Here is a 21,463-nt window from a genome sequence, read left to right as displayed (position 1 = left end):
CGCACGCGTGGGCTTGCCCGAGACTACCCCGGCTCATCGCTCGCCCGGGCTGGCTGGCGTTAAGATGTCCTGGCTAACGAGGGGGGGGAAATCAAAGGAGAAGGAGGAGCCGGAAAGCTCCCTGAGCCAGGAGGAGCGGGGTCTGCTGGTACAGGCTATGCTGGAGCACGGGGGAGACCCGTGGGACTATAAGGTCGTTGGGCAGGACCCCACCCTGAAAGCTGCGGAAAGGCACTGGCTGAATTACGTGTCCGTCTACCATCCCAAGGGGGAGAAGAAGTGCTCGGCCCTGCAGTGGCTGTTGTTCGATCTGGCCCGGGTCTTGCAGGCGGCGGTGGAGGAGAAGGAGCAGCGTATCCAGAACCTGCAAAACAATCTGCAGGTGGCTCACAACGAAATCCTGGCGCTGCGGTGCGATAGCTCGCTGCTGAGCGAGCAGGCCGAGCAGCTGCGCAAGCTGAGGGAAGAGCTGAGGGCTGAGGCTGCCGACAACGCCCGGCTGAGAAGGAAAGTGCAGTGTTTGGGCACCCTGCTGTCGCTGGGGAAGGGTTTGGATCGGAGGAAGGTGGCGGCTCTCAGTAAGGCGGACTGGGACCCGGAGGTGTGGGACGGGGACGGCTGGAGTTTGGAGGCGCGGGAAGAGTCGTCGGTGCCAGGGGTGGGTGCCGCGGGCGCTAGGAAAGTAAAGCCGACGGAGGGAGATAGAGGCCAGGGAGCGGGGGATACATCCAGGAAGGAGAAGGTTTGGAGGAAACAGAAGGAGGGATGGCCCGTATGGGTAAACCGAATTTGGACCTTGGAGCAGTGCACTCCCTTCACGCATGAGGCGGCGAAGCGGGTGGTGACCGCCATCGGGCTGCCGTGGCCCAAGGTAGGGGCAATTATCAGAGCCCTGCCTGCCGATGAGACGCTGGGGGGGGAGATCTTAAGGCTGGTGATCAGAAATTTGGGAGAGTACGAGCCTCTCAAAGATAACATGGAGGGGGCGCCTTGGAGAGATGTCCAGGAGGCGTCAGCCTACATGTGTGGGAATGTCTTACTCCGGGCGTTAAAGCAAAGGGAGAAACCGGTAACCCCTGACTTTGACATCTTTGGGGTGAACGTGGAGCAGGGGGATGTGGGGGTGCTGGCCTGTCGTGCTCCTGAGCTGCACAAGGGGTTTTTCATCAGCCTGGGGTCTACTTTAATTGGCCGCCCCCTCGGTGAATGCATGGCTACCTTGGAGAACATGGGGACCGTGATGGGAGCTGAGGGGAAAGGGATGGCGAAGAAGGATGGGACGGGGGCAAAGGGGAGGAAATACATTCCTAGAGGGACGATTTGGAGATATTTAATAAACCAGGGGGTGAATGAAGGAGAGCTAGATAGTCAGCCCACAGGAGTTTTACTTGCCAAAATGAAGAAAATCCTTCAGGAAAAGGGGATGAAGCAAGAGGAGATTTGGGAAAAACTGAAGCAGATTAATCCATCAGCTCCTCCCCCTATCCCAAAGAGAAAGCTATACCCACCCTTAGGGGACCTTAAAGATTAGGAGTTCCAACCCCTGGTGTCAGTGGGATTAACCTCCACCACACTGACCTGGTGTGCAGGGGGAAGGGGCTGCATGGAGGTACGATGTCTGTTGAAGGGGGGGTGGGAAATTACTTTCTTAATTGCTATGGAATCAGAGACAACGTTATTAGATTATCAGGGTCCTCCACTCCCAGCTAAATCCGTCCAGATATTGGGAGTGGGAAGGGGAAAAAGGAGGGGAAAAGAGGTAGAAGCCCAGTTGTGGGTAGGGGATGATAAACTGGATGGGTGGATAATTCTGGTAAAAGGGGGGCAAACATTTTCGGAATGAATTTGCTGTCTCGGTTCAAGGTAGATCTGTCCAAGGGAAAACTGTATTGCGCTGCTGCCTCAGAAGGTGAAGGGATCACAGGAGTCTCCAAGTCAGTGAAGTGCCGGTCTAAAAGTAAAACAGAAACAGGGGTAGTAAATGAAGAGTATGAGGTGGTTCCAGCTGGAGACCCCCTCTTCCCATCCCAGTACCCATACGGTACCAAAGCACAGAAAGGTCACAAGGATGCTCAGGGGATGCAACAAAGGCTGAATAGGTAGGGATTTAAAATCCCTATTTTCACAATCTCTCTGGAAGTCCAGGGGTGTGGAGTATGTGGACAGTGGAAACCCCTTGCAATCAATTGTAAATCCATGTTGGATTATGCCTTTGACCCCTGGGAGTGGGCACCACTTGAACAGTGGCAAATCGATTACGTGGGCCCCTTCAAGAGGCTGAAGGAGGGTTTGTATCGGTTTGTATTTGTTGCCATTGACAGAACAGCAAGACGGACAGAGGCAATGGCAGCATGTGGGGCTACTGCTAACACCACGGTTTGGTGTCTACGTGAAGTATTGAATGGATGTGGTCCTCCAATCTTAACTGATTCAGATGAAGGAAACCACTTGACAGATGCACCAGTCCAGAAGTTTCTGGAAGGGGTAGGGGTGCATCAGTTAACTGACATTTCCTACCATCCACAGTCCTCCAGGGTAGTGGAGAGAGCTAATAGGTCCATCAAGGTGAGACAGAAGTTAATTGCTGAAGAAAGAGGACTGAGCTGGGACGAAGCACTTCTGTTTGTGTGCTGGGCCATGGGAACAAAGAGCTCGCCAGGCACCACCGCAGCCCTTAGAAGCTGGTCTGTGGCCCTGCCCCACAGATGGACATCCTCTGTGGTGACACCAGTAAACAGCCATGTGCCTCCGATACTGATTCAATCCTGGAACAGGGTTAAATCAGCAGAGAGCACGGGCCCATGCCGCTCTCCGGAGTCGCACAGCTCAGGAGCAGCATGCCAATATAAAGCAACATGAAAATCAACCCCCACTGGGAAATGTGGTCCTATCCGCCCCAGGTACGAAGGGGAAGGCCCAGAGAAAATTTAGGGGTGATTGTGGCTCATGGGTTGGGAAACACAGAACTAATTGAAAAAAAAAAAAAAGAAGGGGGGGTTCATGGGTAGATGGGGCACACTGCTGGCAACTCAAAGAGACTGTTTCTAACTAGCGTGTAAGACAGACTGGTTTTCAGGATCAAATGTGGCTGTGGGATCGATCACAGGTGTGGACCACAGAGAGTCTCACCAAGAACCATCTTCTTTGAGGTGCTCATTGTTGTGTTAAGACAGCATCAGGAATATTGTTAAAGCACTGCAGGCCCTGTTCAGTGTGTTTTGCTGGCTTCTAGGTGTAACAGCGATGGTTTGGATGTGGAACATCACTGCTGTTAATAATTTTATTTCCTTCAGGAAAGATGTCAAAGGAATTTTAATACGAGACCTGGAGATGATGGGGATGACCTCAGATGTTTGGTTTCCCAGTAATAAGCATTTGTTAATAGACCTTCCAGAATTAACTGACTTCACCTGTAAGAGAGCATGGACTGGACAAAAAGATGGAACTAGTAAAATAGATATTCAGCTTGGATCCCAATATGGGACAGCAGCAGAAGTTGCACGGGATATAATGGCACCTTTGCAACCAGCGTAGTAATAGGGGGATGCAGTTGTATCACCTGATGTGCTCTTAATTGTTCAGATGGTGCAGATTTAGTTCTGGCCACTGAGCATATCCAAAACTAAAATCACACCATCCACAAGTATCCACAAACCCTGTAGGACAGTATCCATTTTAATCCTGTAAGATGGGGGGAAAAAGATGGGGAATTGATATGTGAGGCATGAACTATTCTAGAATACATCCAGAGTATGACCTGTATGTACATGGGTTGTGCCTCCCTTATGATTGCGAAGTCTCCATCCTTGGAGACACTCAAAAGCTGTCCAGAGACAGTCCTGGGCAACTGGCTCTAGGTGACTCTGCTTGAACAGGGGATTGGACCAGATGATCTCAAGAGGTCCCTTCCAACCTCAACCATTCTTTGATTCGTTCTATGAAAATGGCAGCAATTTTGAATCGTATACAAGGCAAATGGGTAACAAACTTCAGAGTGTTGTTTGATGCAGCAGCGATGATAACTACCTGGGATAACCAAATGTGGCATGTGGTAAAATCAACTGCCAAGTTAAAAAAACAAAACAACAAACTATGAGGGATTACATTCAATAATATCTCTACCTATTGTACTCAAGCTCAATTGTTAGCTATTAAAACATCCTTTTCAGTTGGATTAGCTCTGTTCTCATGGGCAGTACAACAGAGATCCCATATTACAAGGGAAGTTTCACCAACCGCTGTTGCAAACGGACAACTAAATGAAATGTATGTACTAGTTCTGTACAGTCGGCTGTGGACCACAGGAGGCTATTGTCACATGTCGGTGGAGCAAGTCAGCGTGGGAACGCTGGTGGTGTTTGGTTAGTGCAGGCTGTCTATGCGTTGCCTCTCCTGTAATGGGAGAGTGGGAGGATAACACGACCTCTGTGGCTCCAGAAGACCAAAGATGTGGCACTGCATCTGTTGGCAGCGTACATTCATTTGCCTGTTCTCAAAAGCAGCGTTTTGTTCCAGACCGAGAGACTAATGATGTCTGTCTGGGAGCTGAGAGGCCTCGCTGGGATGAGGTGTTCAGACAACGTGACAGCATACAGAAGGGAGCCGAGAAACCGGAGAGCAGACAAGTTGCAAGCCTGAGGACCACCTTGGCAAGTAAGGAACTGTCAGAACTGGAGACTGAAACTGAACTGTATATCGTTGGTATGACATATCCAGGGGTTGGTTTCCAAAAGCTACTGCTATGCAGCACTTAATCCTTTGTTATTAGTTATGATAGAAGTTGTGTTGTTCTTTATCCTTCTCTATATGGCTTGCTTGTTTCAAAAGGAAAGAGTGCGCTCGCATGCCCAGTTGAACATCTTACATGCATTGCTAGCCTAACAGTTGTGGTGGCTCCCAGCCGGAAGGGATTGAGCTTATGAGCACCCATAGTGGTCTGAATGTCCTCGGAGGAGGTCAAGCAGACCAGGGGGCGGCTTGTGAGCAAGAGGTCCTGCTGGAGCACACAGCCCCGCAGAGCCAAGGCCCCAGCAGCGCTGGCAGAAGGGTCACAAACAAGTGCCTCTGCTGCTGCTCTCTGGTATGTAAACTGCCAGATAAGGTCCTGCTAGCACTTGGTCAGCTTGAATGGGGATCAAGGCTAACATGGAATAGTTGTGTCTAGTAATCGCAGGAGGTAAAATAAACCCAACGGGAGAACCATGGGGGAGTCGTGGGGAGCCAGGCTGCCTGCAGTGAGTATCCCTGCCAGTAACACCACGCAAGGCTGCAACTGCCTGGGTAATGGCATCAGAAATACCACAGTTAGGTATGGCTGCAGCAAAACCAGGACCAACGGGGAGGAAGTAATCGGGGGCAGGTTGTTTATTTGGGAGAGGTTTGGGTGGAGGAGAGGAGGTGGCAAAAAGGTGGGCCCTGATGCTGAAGAATGAGGCGTGAAGTCCACTGAAGATGACCAGAGGGCTCCTGCTGATGGTAGGAGTGTGGACGCCTACGGCCGGTAGCAACACTGACCTGTAGACTCAAGCCCTGGGAGGCTGGAAGGCATCGCCTGGGATAACCCACTGGACTCACTCCATCAGGTCTCTGGCCGTATGTTGTGGCATGGGGGGACGAACCTGCACCTTGAGACTTACAAAATGTCATTGAGGGTTGGCCGTGTGCGAGACTGAGATCGAGCGCTCTTAACTTCATAGCTGTGCCTTACAGTTTGCATAAATATGTAACTTGATCAGTGGTATGGTACTTAGGTTATTGATTATTTTTCTGTTTCGCTAGTTTCCTCGTAGCGTGTTCACCTGTCAATAAACAGTGTGCCTCAGTTATGTCTCGGGTAACTGGTCTGAGGAGGGGAGCCACACCTCAGCACAGTCACAGAGCTGTGGTCCACTCCGTGAGAGTGCTGCCTGACACAAGCCTTCCTCTAACAGGCCTGGGCATCCCAGAGAGCACGTGTAGGACAAGGTCTGATTGCCACATGCCCAGGAACACCATTATTGGCCTGCCTGTGCACAGAGAGGTAGAAATCCACGCATGTAGTGGGCAGGCAGAAATTGCTGATAACTGCGATGAACCATCAAGGCTACTGCAGGTTCCCCAAGTCCTCCCACTCTGCCCCACATTAAAGAGCAGCACCAAGAGCCTGCCAGGGCGGTCGCAGTAGACATGGTTTTGGGTGAGAATCCCACAAAGTCTCCAGCTGCCTTAGAAGAGCAGCAGTCCCTCAACGCAATAAACAAAAATATGTTAAACTTTTAGAAGAATGAGAGGAAAGGGCTGCTGAGGTTGGGTTTTACATGATGGGCAAATTAAGTCTATCCTTGAAATGTTACAAATGAAGCAATCCACGCTAGTTTCAGTTGTTTTAGAACCATGATTCTTACAAAAGAGTAAAATTAAGGTGCACTAAGGACGTTCCTCTCTAGCAATGTAATTTTGTATTTTCCATAAAGTACCCTAGAAGCAACACAATCATGCTTTTTCGCAGACATTTATTTTAAGTGAAGGTTAATGTTATTGCCAATTCATCAAGAATCTGCCTCTCAAGCATCAATACAATCACAACAAGAAGAAAGAGAAATGGGTGTATACTACAAGTCAGTAATTATTCAGGATGGTCCTGTTCTGTGTCATTTCAGTTAATACCAGGTACCACATCGGTGAGTCAAAACCAAACCTCTGCAAGGTATGCACACTTACTTACCACCTTCTCTGAAGAATAGCCTCAGGGTGTAGTAGACACCTCCACTTAAAAACCAGACATACCGGGAAAACCGTCTGCAGTCAGTAGATGGCACTAAATTATTACTAGTACTTGTTATTTTCCAGCTAAATCAGAAGGCAAAATAAACCTGCAACACTGGGGCTCAGCTCCAAAGAACTCGGGCTGTAATCATGAGGTGAGACACAACACAGGGATGGAAGCAGGGAGGTGGAGAGAAGATGCTCACTAGCAGGTGGTGCACACCTAGAAACCTGCTGCGCTCGCTTGAAGGTAAAGCACCAAGCAGTCCTGCCAGCCTTTGCCGCACACAACTCCAGGGACTGTGCAAATACTCCTGCTGGCCCTGGTGATGGCAGGTGTGCAGTTCAGGCACTGCAGAGACACAGTGCATTAATAACCACCACGCTCTAATCAAAACATCACTTTTAATTACTTTGCCCAGTTTATGAATCATCTCTGTAGCCAAAAGCAGGGACATTTTACCACTGAAAGAATGTCACTTAGCTGGGAGGAGACACAACCTACTGAAACTGGAAGAAGTGCGTAACAGAGCTTTTTTTTTTAAAGTCTTATTCTTTCCACTTTCCCTCACGCATCAGTCTTGATGCATCAGCACCAAGTATCTTAGATGAGGCAAGCGTGAAAGTGGTAGCATGCATCTTTCCCCCCTCAAACTAACACCACTACAGCTTCCCTGTACAGTACTAAATGAACCAACAGACAAAACATCATACACACAAGAGCAAGCGTTTCCTCACGTTACACCACAGCCACCCCCAGCACAGAGCTACCCGAGAAGGAACCAGAGCCAGGTGGCAGGACCCAAGGGTAAGGTCTTGCAACGGAAAAGAGCACACATGCCGCCAGTTGCCACCCTTTTCCTTAGTGGGAGTGAGGATAAGGCTAGCCCCATCTTTGCTGCCATCATCTCCCCGGAGTATAGAAAGCTTCATTTGCTCCCCGTTGGCAAGACTGCAGCAGGCAGAAGGCCAGTGACAAGGGAGGGGATAATTAGACAAGCCCCTGCCAGCCTCTTCAGCTAGGACCTGCTGAACAGGACAGCTGTCTCAGCTATTCCCCCTCCCTCTTCACATACAAACAGACACAAAAGACCTGCTGCTGTGGGGATATGCACAGCAGTTGTATTTTTTCACCTGAACGGTCAGTAGACCGATGGCAGCTTTGTATCTTTGGAGCTACTTGTGTCCTGTGGTCGATGTCTTCCACGCACATTTCCACAGCCAACTGAAAGGGCTCAGCACCACACTGAAGTCTGTCCATCAGTCAGAGCCAGAAAAGTGACCCTTCTCCTTAAAGGGTTTTTTTTAGTCAGAGCCAGAAAAGTGACCCTTCTCCTGCAAATACTTAAAAAACCCCAAATCTTGCAATAAAATCAGTCTCATAACACTCAAGTCTAAAAGTTTATTTCAGTTTTAGAAAGAAACAGGAAAATACATACATGAGTATCTTAGAGTTACACAAATGACTGTGTTATTTCTTTTCTGTGTGTAGTTCCCACTACTGCCTGGCACTTTGAGATAACTTGATATATTTCTCACTGCCTTTTAGATGTTTTAACACACACACACACAGAAAAACAGCTTCCAGTGGAACTCTGGGCAGTATTAGTCCACCTCAAAAATCAGGTTTTTAATTTGGTTCAGTACTGGGTATAGAAAAGACACATTGTAAACAGGACCTAGGCCAGGAGTGCGCTTGTAACGCTGGCAAACAATACTCTCCAAGAGCAGGCAGCTGCTTTCCGTGTGTGCAGGTGTACAAACTGAGGCTGCCTGCCTGAGCAGTGCTTGATAACTCACATGCTGCGCAGCATGTCATCTGCCAGTCCCATGGACAGTATTTGATGACAGTATTTAAGATTTTTTCCTTCCACCTAAATGGCTTACCCAGCAGTTCTTTGCAGACGCAGCTCCAAGTGCAACCGATGGGAACTTTGCCTGACCAAGGAAAACAAGGACTGCGCTTTGCTTCACACGCGTACAATCAAAAAGTAGGGACCACTGTTTGACAAAGTGTACAATCAGCAGACTATTCAGCTGGTACATTATCTGTATAGAATACAGCTTATCATATATACTTTACTTCCAGTATGAATACAGGGTCTTTTTATTAATAGCGCCTTTTTTTTTTTAAGTAATGGTCATATTGATTTACCTGCCTCAATTTGAAAGATTAAACTCTTTTTGCCACTAGTTCAAGACCTTTTCCACTTAAAGGGTCTTTAATTCCCATGCAGAGGACAGCACTTTAAGCACGAGCGACTGTGCCTGATGTTAGGCCAGTGTTTGAGCGCTTTGCTGGGCTGGGACTAAGGCCATCAGCTCCTTGCACGACCGAGCACTGGAGAGACATTAAAAGAAAAGCAACAACAACAACAACAACAACAGTCAACTCACCATGCCTAACTCTGGACTCCGAATTTAGATACTCACGTTGAGCAGTCAGTCTCCCTGCATGTTCAGTAGGGCAGGGAAACTCTTCCTTTCCTCTCTTAACCGATTACATATGGTAGGTAGAGAAACTAGTTTCCCCACTTCAGCATTACTCTCGGATGCCCCTCAGTGGGAGGTATTTACTCCGACTGACATTCTTGGTCAGAAAAACGTGTTAGATGGTGAAGTTACCATGTACTAGGATCTAGCTAACCAGTGTTTGTTCTCAACAAAAATACTGATTAATAAGGAAAATAAATGCCTTCAACAGAAATGGTGGTTAAAATATTTTATTTTTTATATCATAGAACATACTGCTGTTTACTTTAAATCACTTTAGAGTAAAGGCACACATTGTTAAAAATACTTCAAATTTACATCACATGTACAAATGCATAAAACAGATGTACATGTCACCAAAAAATACAATATGGCTTCATAAGGTTGAGGCGGGGCTGGGACAATTCAACATATATTTAAGTTTTACAGGATGCTGTTAACACTGAAAGGACTGACTAGAACAGAAAAGAATGGACCTAAAACACTGATTATGTTACAGAAACAGTACAACACATTGAATATACAACATTGAGCATTCGTGTGTGGATTCATAGGATTGTTAGTTCTGCAAATTCATCAGGCTTTCCAGTGCCACTGAGTAAACAGTGCATGCGTATGATCTGCCAGTTTGCAATAGTGGGAAGATAAATTGCAAATTCTCTGTCCACAGACAGGGTCCTTGAAGAATCTGCTGTTACGCTTTGCAAAAAAAGAGTGAAACAATAGACTTAAGGTATTAACTGGAGAGAATAACTGAATAATGAATGGACAACTTACATGGTAATCACTTCTGGCTAAAAAGCATAAAACATTAAGTCTGCAAGAATGCTCCATGACAATCATTTAGCATTAGTCCCACCCAAGTTTAAGGCTCATATCTAAAATTTACCTTAGATTTGTTTTCCTCTGTGTAAAATTACCTGAGCACAGACGTCAAAGATCTACAGAGCTTTTAAAAGATCTGCAGATACCTTAAAAATCTGTAGATAACTTAAAGCAAAACATCAATATATTGAAATCTACCAGCTAAAAATTCTCAAAAAAACAACCAGTAAAACAATATTTTGGTAGGTCAGTAAAGCCAGGAGAAGAATGAGCTTAAGCTTTTGCTTTCATCTTGTAAAAATGTACTTAAAATGTAATAGAATTATTCAAATAGGACTGCTTAATTGTAAACAATACATTAAACCTTTTAAAAAAGGTCAGGAATCAAAATTCAGGCAGTCACTTTAGTCTTCTATAAATTGTTTACAAATGCTGATTCTCCTCTTGCTAGAGATGGATGGTGATTTCTTAAGCACTGATAGATGGAAAATAAAAGGACCCGCCTCCACTGTATTCTGTATTATCATTTACATTTTGTGTCTAAGAAATGTGAATTGCTGCCATTCATTTGCTAAGGTTTACTCCCTGCACAGCTGTAAGGCCGAGATACAGAAAAGCACCTAGCATCGTCTTAAGAGCTCTGCAGGATCAGGTTAGATTTAATAAGTTTAAAGATAAACATGCACCTAAATGATTTGCTGCACTGGGACTCAAAATTTTCAAAGTGCAAGGCAGAAAAGCATCAGGTTGCACGGACAGACCGGCTCCCAGCAAAGTCAATGCCATCAGAGAGAGGAGCATTAGACCCTTCATTTCATTAAAAAAAGCTTGAAAAAGACAACACTGCACAGAAGATACATGTACATACTTTCTGTATGGGACGATTTCCAACACAAGGCTTTGGAAATATACCCTAAAAGCGGTTTGTTGATTTTATTGAACCAACTGAAAACAACAAAGAAACACAGAACACATCATCACCTCTTCCTCCTCCTGCCTCACACACCGGTTCCTAGCTTTCATTCCCAAAAGAAATTAATACAGATAAAAACTTCACTTTAAGCGATGACCAACTGTATATGAGCCTGAGGAGCAAATGGGACTCCTCCATTCAAATACATCAGGTTAAAACTTTGATATGACAGTTACAGTTATTTGTATTGTTGAACTGGGACTAGCTGATTGCAGAGGGCACTTTACCATCATTGACAATCCTGTATAAAGGGTACCAAAAAAATTCCTATGAAATATGAACCTAGGATTAAAATTAAAAAAAATAGATTGATGATGGATGGCTGTCCTGGAAAATCAAGAAAGAAAATCACAGCAGTTTGAAGTACCCAGAATTCTATGTATAAATAGCAGGTAATCCAAATAAAATGCTACAGCTAGTTTGAAAAACTAAATGGAACACTGCTTTTCTGTTAAATAGATTAAAATATTCATCCATTGAGAAATTACATTGATAAATAAAATATTTTAATGTATCAAAATGAGGGGCAGGTACTATGAATTCCAGAATTCTTGTCCCAATAATGAAAGGTCCGAGAAACGAAAGTAAATTGTACAGTAGTTCTAGTATTTTAAATTTACAATACTGAATCCAGAAGGATTTGGCTAAATAATACAGTTTAAATAAGCTAATCTAAAGGAACACAGTGTCCTGTAAACAACTGACACAAACCACATTGCGTTCTGATGGTGTGGCTATATCTTCTCTATGCAGGAGAAAGACAATTCAACTGGTGGTGGTAACAAGGGATGCAATCTAAAGGCAACATTCCTGTTCTTCAGTAAGGCTTGTAAAAAATTTGAGCAGTGTACGTATGACAGCCTGTACAATTCTGAAATTTCTGGAGAGCTCTTAAGTTTAAAAAAAGCCTAAATGTTTTAAGTATAAAACACATTGAGAAGATGTTCTTCTAAATTATGTGTAAAAGTGTCTGGCACCAGAAATGACCGCTAGGTATTATTATACCTAAGGAAAAAAGCAAAGAATCACTCAAGAGAAGTGTCCCTGAACTTCAGAGCAGATGCAGCCAATTAGGTTACTTCGCATTGTTCTGTTCCTCTGGAAAAGAAGTCATGAACATACACTCTTCAAGCTGTCTGGACTACATCATCAGTAATATATATTATATATACAGTATGCATATATATAATATATATATTTGCATACATATTTCTTTTACCTCAATCTGGAATCATGTGGTTTCATGCAACACACTTACCAGGAATCAAACCTATTCATTAGATCATAGCTGGTGTAACTTTAGTATCAAATATTTTATTATACAGCGATTCAGTGTTGCTCAGCATCAATCATCTCTGACTAGAATCCTCATCTTCCTCTTCTTTCTGTCCAGTTCACATTTGTTGCCTCTACCACCCTTTTTCAGCCACCTTCTTCACATAGTGCCTCCGCCCGATGTTCAATGCTGAGACCTTATTTCTGTCAGCTTCTGAAGATAGCTCTGTGCTGCTGGCATCGAGAGAATAAACCGAACTGTCCTTTGACCTATTCGGTAGCAGCCATATCCCATCAGTCCAAAAACTGTTGCTTTTATGACAAATTTGAAAATCTTACTTGAGGCTGATGGAGGAGGCACACTGGAGCAAGAGATATAAAAAAAAAAAGTTAACACCTGCATAGCTGGAAAGAACAGGCATTTTCCAATCAAACAAAGGATCTTTTCTCCCCTTCCCCTTTATAGGGCAGGAGACTTTCAGGTAACAGATGTGCCATGAACAAACAACGTATTCTTTCATGTTCAAGGGCTATGCCCAAATTAAATAGTAACAACAACAACAACAAATAAAGTTTCTTCCAGTTATGTATGATGCCACTCTTAATGGCTATGGACCTTGACTTGCCCATCACCCTATCAAAATAACTAAGACAACACCAAGACTTCTTGAAGAATACTAGAAGTTAATATTGTTTGTCGAACTGTTTATAATATTACTATGCATATCTCTGCACAGAGACAAAAGTCAGAAGAAACATAGGACACGGCCTAAGTCCAACACCTGTACAGTCAACTCAGTCATTCAGGGTAATGGAGGAAAACAGAGCTTGGATGTTCTGGATAACACGTGTCAGGACCTGGTCAGGTTTGTGTAGCCAGAAGGGGTAAGTCTGGAGCCAGGCTGGCCCCTGCACAGATTCGGGGGGGGGTGTGTGTGTGTGTGTGTGTGTGTGTGTGTTTCAGCAAGGTGTACCCCTGGATGCCAGGCAGGCTTACCAGCCTAGCTGCAGCTCCCAGCTTGAGTGTGTGGAGGCCAAGCCCCTGCAGCACTCTTGGCCTCCGGAGCTCCGGAGAGGACAGTGCAGACAAATCAGAGAGGCTTCGCATGAAGCTGTCTCCAGTCTGGCATGTACTGCTGGCTTTGAGGTCTTCACAGAGCCACCTGGAAGTCTCTGCACTGGCCACCTGGAACCAGGAGGGCAGAGGACAACAGGCACACCAGGTCTACCCCTGCCTTCAAGCAGTCTTATTAACAGTGTACGAAGCAAACAGTTAATATTACCTTCAAAATAAAGCTGGCTTGGAAAGCACAGCAACGTGCACATGTAGCCCTGCACCTTCACTAACAGGCTCTGTGGTATCTTAGCCGGCCCTGCACCCACAGCATGCCTACACTGCAACTCGGCTCACCCTCTCACAGGGGACAGAGAGGTCTCTGCATGTCGTTTCAAAGAAGCCACAAGTTCTCATTTATTTATATCTAGAAAATGTTTCTAATGTATTCAGAAGCAATCAGTTACAGTAGTGCAAAACCATTATGGGCACACTCAAACCAGGTTAGATGCGCTGAGATTAGAATACAACTAGACTGAGTTTAGATCCATTTGCTCAAACTAGGGCAAAGTTATTACTGGTAAGATTTTGCATATTAAGAGAATATACAGGAAGAGTTTTAAAAAAGCATACACATTGAACAAAGGAAGAGGTAAAGGCATCCCTTTACACCTTCTTACATGGTTCTCTATCACTTCTTCCTCAATTCCAGTCCATCAGCACAATTTAAAAAAATCAATTCATAACAATCTGAAGCAAATCGTAAGGTCTGCTCAGAGTCAGGTTCAATGCATGAACTTAAAAATTGGAAGTCTGAGAAATGTATATGTTTCTATCCAGATGATTTCCAAGATCACTTTGCAACTTGTAAAATGTAACCGAATACCTGTAAGCATCTTTAAAACTTTTTACTTTAGAGAGGTGACAACGAGTAACACCACCCCAACCCCCACCCCCGTAACTCTGTTCTGCAACTGCATGAGGGGTAAAAAAGTTTAACGAGAAATGAGTCTTAAATATACTAATCTTATGAATGGCATTTGCTTCATATTATTTTAGAAAGTCAAGTTAATGCAATATTAATGTCTTATGAAAGGTACTGGTAACCATTCCACTTAGTTATGGCACTGGCACCATAAAGACAATAAAGTCAAAGAACCTAAACTTTGATGAAAAAGACCCTCTACGTAAACTTGAAGACACATAGTCAGGCTTTCGGCTATTCAGTTCTGTAATGAACATGAACCATACAATTACACAGATTTGGGCAACCTCATTTTACAGGTTATTTGCAAGGGTGAAGAGGAATATGGACATCTAGTTTGTGACTCCAGGCTTAGCCTTGAAAAAGACTTATAAATGGCTAGGCAGGGCTTCTGTACATTGTTCTTGGATCCAGACACTAAAAGTCTCTCTAAATCATATTTTAGATGCCTAAATACACCGTTTAGGCAGGGCACAGTCTTTTCTGTTTTTCAGAGCCTCTGAAGAGATGGGTGAGGTGCTTACATAAACACAGTAAACGGATGTGATAAGATAAAATGCCAACATTTGAAAGGCTCTATTATCCTAAACCACCGCAGACCAGTACTACCAGGTCATACTATAATCCCTCCTACATTTCCGAAGTTCTGACCTTTGTGGCTTTATAGGATACACATAGTCTGAACATTTTGGTTCTTCAATTCCTTCTTTTACAAAGCACATACATCTATTTCAATATGTACTTTGGAGCGAGAGTTCACCAGATACGTGGCTTAAATCAGCCCGTATTTAGGTATACACATTAAAACATGTTGTTACTTTTTTATATATATATAGTTAAAAAATAGGCAGTGAGCAACTGTGGTAAGTAAGCTTGCCAGAGCCAGCAGTGCCACAACCAACAGCCAACACAACAAAAGCTTTGAATCCAACAGTTTATATTTACCTAAGCTAGACTGGAAGCCTGGTTTTGTTTTCACCATCTTCTACAGCCCTCATTTGAATTCTTGTTTTAAAAGCCTTAAATGTGGATCAATGAATTTTCTTTCTAGACAAGGGTATCTTCTCATCTCTACTTCCCTCGATATCCAACTATTTACTTTTTTCCTTTGATATTTTCTTTTCCTTTGCTGTAAGCACAATCTGCAAGCACTCCACAGCAAGTCAGTGAGCTGACAGGGCAGTGATGACAGTAGTGATGTTTCTTCAAGCTATGACAAACAACCGAAAAAAACCCCAAACAAACCAATTATTGCTGTCTTTTAGCAAAAGAAGCTGTTACATCAACACGTAGGAAAGGATGACTGTTACCTCATTATTTCCTGGATGTTTAAGTCGGAGTTCCAGTTCTTTTCAATTCCAGGTACATGACCCATCCCAACAACACCAACTACAACAGCTGGGATATATTTTCTAGGTTCAGCTGAGAAAGAGATGGAGAGAAAGGGACACATCACTAGAAGAACTAATTCCAAGCTATAAATAAATAGGTAAATGTGTGAGATTACAAAATTGAATTTTCCAAGAGGTAGGGACTCTTACTACTAGATATTAAAGCTGTTACATACTAAGAGTTAGTACTCATCTCACCTACTGCCTCTTATGTTGAAAGTCTGAAAAAAAATCAGCACGGTTTCTGGATTTTCAGGAAACATTTGTTTCAGTACACAAACCTGGCCAGGGCTCATACTCCAGCCTCAGGGTGAGAGGCTCAGCAGATGCAAACTAAATTAATTTCTTTCCTTCCCTGTGTGGGTCATGTTTCTGTACTGCTCATCGGGAACAGCCCTGGTCTTTGCTGTCTCCTGAACAGAGAGTTTTCTCCATCACTTTGGACAGTGGCAGCTGGCACACATGCCAATTGTGACAAGACTTGGGCTAACAAGCAGAATGAACAATCGGAGAACAGCGCTCGAGACCACACCTGCCCCTGTTAAGTTTACTGTTACAGACCCGGCCTCAGCACGTAACAGCAAAACCCACACCACTTGTGTGCAGCAGCTAGCCAGTCACCATTAGACCACGGCAACACATGCCAGCTCTCCCCCTCACCTCCCATCTACCACCCAAATTCCACAACACCCAGTAGAAGTTAAAATGTTCTTCCTGAAAGTTTTGGGATTACCTCTCCCCCAATGAAAAAATGGCACCATGCCACAATAAAAATAATTCACAGAAAACTTTCTAAGTAATAGTAATCAGGCTGCTTTCCTATGGGGAAAGTTATACATAAATATAATACATAAATATAAAATGTGAGTAAGTTCCACTGTCTTGCTTTAAATATCCACCCTTGATTTTTCCAGGAATAAGTAAAAATTTGAAAAGCAGACCCCTTGAAATGAAACAAAACTGTACTGAAAACACTAGAAATATTATACATATTTTCAAAATTGTTTCATTGGACTTGCCTTTTCTCAGCCTATTCTAGGGTTGCTCTAAATCAGAGCTGCAGCTACGACAGAGGCAGAGCACAGCACCTCAACAGAATGGGCTGTCCACGGCACATCACATCTGCTCCAGCCTCCACCCATATGTTCCTGTCTGCTTCTGGGCAGGATTCAAAGATGACACCAGTAATGTTTAAAGCCCTGCCTGAAACTTAGTCCTGGAAGAAACTTTTATCCCCCTCTGAGTATTTTGTGTGGAGTAAAGACAGAATGAAAAACTAAATGTGAAAATTTCATTTGCAAGCTCTTTGGAAGAGTTCACCCAGGCAAACAGTCAGACTAAGGCTAAGAACAAATCGCTCTTTGGAAGAGTTCACCCAGGCAAACAGACTAAGGCTAAGAACAAATCAGACCTAGTTCAGGAATGTATCAGACTAAAAGTATATTTGAGTCCTGCAAATGGTGTCCAGGAATATCCCCCTACTATGTCCCTACAATAGCAAATGATTTGGACAATGGTGATGATGCCCTATTTCTGCTCATTGGAATTGTGGGGTTTTGTATTTTACTATGAATCTTAAGTATATCATTTGCCTCCCCCCCGCTTTTTTTTCTTTTTGCCTCTCATGAGCATGAATGTATAGAACAGATTATATGTATAGAATATAAATGCACAGCTTCTAAACAAAACTGTCTCTGGCATTGTCTCTTGTTAACTAAGAGACTGAGACACATGACTATCAGTCAGGTAGTCCCTCACATTCTTGTCTTTTATGGTCCCATCTTCTATTTTAAGTCCTTCATAATGCATATAAACCCCTTCCAGTTTCATAGGCATTCACTAAACTAGTGATCCAGAGACTGAGCTGGTGAGGTAACAAGGTGGAAGTGAGATAGGCAACATAAATCTAGGCTGTCCCATATTGTGCTGTAATACCAGATGCTTGCCTTTTGAAAAAGTTGTCAGGCTAATTAGTATTTTCCAGTTTTAAACAGCACAATGAGAAAGGAATGATAATTTGGAGTCTACTGCTCTACGAAAATTCTTTACTTCTATAGGTGGTTGCAACAGAAGAGTAATATCCCTTTTTAATTTTTTTAAGCACTGTAATCTTAGGTGACATGTGGCACACATGAACAGAACATCCCAGATTTCCTGAGAAGAACTGAACTTTGAACTAGTACACAAAGAACACCTTGCTGGTTATGATATCTGCTTTAAAACAATTACTTTCTGAAGCTCGAGGTAGTTCTATCTGCTTTGCTGCTTGCTTCAGCATGTAGGTCAAGTAAATATCTCGTTCCGAGACAATCGTTCGATGAAGATCAGGAAATTCTCCAATCATTTCTGCCATCATCTGCTCCAGTAAATCCTTCTGTTTGCATTTCTCCACATCATCTTTACTGAAAGAAAGGTAAGTTATCAGTATCTGTTATGCTTTTCAAGCCCAATACAGACAAAACAATTGGGTTTTATACACATTATTCACATAAACCCACACTATACAGTTCTCTTCCCCCAGTTCTCCTCTTCAAAAGGAAAACAAACTCCCTAAACCTGTAAAACTGGATACCTAACAATTCCTCTACAGTGAGGGAAAGGGAAAGAAGAGAGGTCACTTGCCTTTAGGCAGTGCAACTGGACTTTCACCCTTCCCAGTCTGAAAGCTGACAACTCAACTGAGCAAGAGCACTAGGGCTTCAAAGGGAATAGTTATCATGGTGCCCCACTTTCAGTGTATATTAATAAGCTTAGAAGAGGCAACACAGAGCACTCCCAAGGAAGCAGATCTGATCACTGAACACACAGAGGCTCTATTTAAGGAACAAAAAAAGCACACCGTAAGGCATAGTCTGAGGGGATGGAAAGAGTTCTGCAGGTTCCTAGTGTCAATCAGCAGGGAACTCAAAGTTATAAAAGAATTCCCTGAAGAGAAGAATAGGAAACAGGCAGGAAATAAACAAATAAAAACTGCAGGAGTAAATATAATGACCTTTTATATTTTCTATAGGTGCTGTTAACCTTCTGTTTGCACCCACAGCTGTGGTACAGTCATAGTCTGTGGCAACAGAATCATCTGGTTTTGCATCACTGTCTACTGAAGAATGATGCCAAACATGCTTTCTTTAGTTTCCAAGATCAAAAGGACACTACAGATGTCAACAGGGACAACCAAAAAGAAACGCATTGCTAGCTTTCAACAGATCATAGAAAAGCTAATCAGACTGACACAAATTCAATGCTGAATTATTACTCCATTTTCTGCAGGATCTCATGTTGATGGCTGGGTGCACAATACCCTCCTCTCCCCAACAACTTCCCAATTATAAACACCTTTCCTTTTCAACCCCTACCCACATGTTATTTTTAAAAATCAACATAGCAGATCAATCAATTGTACGATAACAACCGAGATGTTATGTCCAAGCTTCAGTGGGAAGCTAGCGTGCATATACTGTAGTTATCTTAATATTGCAGTTGAAAACCAAAATGTTCTTACGGTGGATAAAAGAATGGGAGAAGTTGCAGAGAAATATATCCTTCAACGCCTCCCAAAAGCCTGCAAATAGTTTCATGCTGGTATTAGACTAGTAAGTAAGAAAACTTAGTTTGTGCAGGAACTGTTAATGGATTGAAAGAAGGTCAAACTCATTTTACAGATGAATGCAATAGCAAGCATTTACAGGAAAGAACAATTAAGTAAATGCTAAAACTAGAAAATGGAAGGTTTGATTGGTGACCAGACTACAGTTTGAGCCCCAGCCCGATTTTAAAAGCCTGGAAAAAATGCCACACCACTTCATGAGCTGTGCAGAGCTCTGGTCACAGGGTATGAGAGAGGCACTGAGATTCAGGGACCACGTGCACAGGGAACCCATTTCTGGCAAGCGTCCCACCACTGCAAGTCTGGTAGGAGCAGACTGAATTTCAGACGACAGCTATGCATGTGTCCTCACCCAGTTCAAGCAAGTTATTGCACACCTACTTGCGGAAAGAGGAAGTAAGCTTGGCACAGGGACGTCTCTGAAAGGCAGGGGAAGACAAACTGAGCAAGAGAGTAGCTGTCTGAGAAATACTACCATAAGGCAAAAGTTCCTAACAATGTCCCTTTATAAAGGCAATAATCATTAAGAGTCCACACGTTGTCCACAGGCTTTAAAAGTTTTCTCTTGTTCCAAAAATCTGCTCAGACAGCAGATTCAGTTCTCAAGCTGCCCTGATCCAGATGTGACTCAGCACAGCAGGCCCAAGTCCTTTGGAAATCTTAAGGAGGTATGAATTAGCATACCAAGGCCCTACTCTTTTCTATTTACAATATCCACACACCGTAGTGTGAAAGATTTTATTTTCAGCATAAAAATAATTTTAAAAAGTTTTTTCTGAAGTACACTAGGAATTCTCCAGCACCAAATCTTTCACTTCACCTGGAAGCAATGTATCAAAAGACAATTAAAGAAAGAGCTGGAACAAGATCAGAAAGCCAGCTTTCTTTTCAAAAATATGGATTATTGCAGGGTAGTTTGTGTATTTCTCCTCCTCTCACTAACTTCAAGTTTCACCGCATCAGGCTGGGTACCAAGGACTTCCAGCTCATACTAAAGTCAAACTGAAGAATTGAACAATTCACCCCGATAAACATATGGGATGCTTATTCATACCTGATTGGGTCAGATAAGAAGCAAAGGCCCCAGGCAAGCTTGACTTTTTGCCAGAAAGAAAGTGCAGCAATTGCTCTTTTAAATGTAACAGGGATGGGTCGGTCTCCAAGATGGAATTTACAGAAAGGTACTTTACTGGCCTGAAAGAGAAGATACAAATCACTAGTCAACATTTCATACTGCAGCACAGTACATCCTTATCAAGAGAGCGTTTGTTTTATTGTGTTACACAAGGTATCTTAAAGAAGAGCAAGTAGCATCATACTTCAACATCAAAAAATATTTTGGCTTTGCAGTAAATAAATTGCCAAAATACTACTTCATAACGGAATACATGAGCTACAAGATGCAGTAGGTATTACAGTAAAAACATTAAGTTGTAACGCCACCCTCTTTAGGTTACTTTTACCTAAGCAGAAAGCTCCTGCTTATGACTACTTAAGGTGAACAGATGGGGCTCAGTATCTATCTGGGTCTGAATAAAGTCTAAGGTGAAACAACTGTGGTCATTTTGCTTTTACCTGGGATTTGTCAGGATCACTAACCTATCAGTTTGTCATGGTAAAATATATTCAAGGAGCTTATGAAACAAGAACTGATGCCAGATGCCACACGCCAATGTGAGCTGAGACTTTGCTGTAGCTTAGACTGACAAATTTTAGCACAGTACAGAATTTCTAGAAAATTCTTTCCTATGCATACCTGTTTAAAAATTTCAAACAACCACTTTGGAACAGGACAGAGCTAATATATGTATTTTTTCCTTTCCCACCTAAAATGGGAAACACTTAAAATGTTTTACTCTGATCTGGAATGCTCAGGAAAATAAGCCTTGAAACAGTTTTTTTTTTTATAAAAGATAAATACACCAAATGATTCCAGATTCTTTAACAGCTACGTTATCTGTCCTGGTTTCAGCTAGGATAGAGTTAATTTTCTTCCTAGTAGCTGGTACAGTGCTGTGTTTTGGATTTAGGATGAGAATAATGTTGATAACACACTGAAGTTTTAGTTGTTGCTAAGCAGTGCTTACACCAGTCAAGGACTTTTCAGCTTCCCATGCTC

General features: G+C 43.3%; 1 protein-coding gene across 1 annotated transcript in view; it reads right to left on the bottom strand.

Moving 5' to 3' along the window:
• Window positions 1-9,452: 9,452 nt before the first annotated feature.
• Window positions 9,453-21,463, bottom strand: part of TRABD (TraB domain containing) — a 24,613-nt gene continuing 12,602 nt past the window's right edge. The window contains exons 6-9 of the mRNA XM_009286776.1: window positions 20,399-20,538; window positions 17,970-18,142; window positions 15,660-15,771; window positions 9,453-12,672 (exon numbers count right to left, since the gene is read on the bottom strand). Of these exons, the coding sequence (XP_009285051.1) occupies window positions 12,495-12,672; window positions 15,660-15,771; window positions 17,970-18,142; window positions 20,399-20,538 (603 nt within the window). The 3' untranslated portion in view covers window positions 9,453-12,494. The remainder of the gene's footprint in view (window positions 12,673-15,659; window positions 15,772-17,969; window positions 18,143-20,398; window positions 20,539-21,463) is intronic.

Source organism: Aptenodytes forsteri, unplaced genomic scaffold (genome assembly GCF_000699145.1).
Source record: "Aptenodytes forsteri isolate BGI_AS27 unplaced genomic scaffold, ASM69914v1 Scaffold166, whole genome shotgun sequence".
Lineage (NCBI taxonomy): Eukaryota > Metazoa > Chordata > Aves > Sphenisciformes > Spheniscidae > Aptenodytes > Aptenodytes forsteri.
The sequence above is the reverse complement of the archived record's forward strand: the minus strand, read 5'-3'. Positions and strand labels throughout refer to the sequence as shown.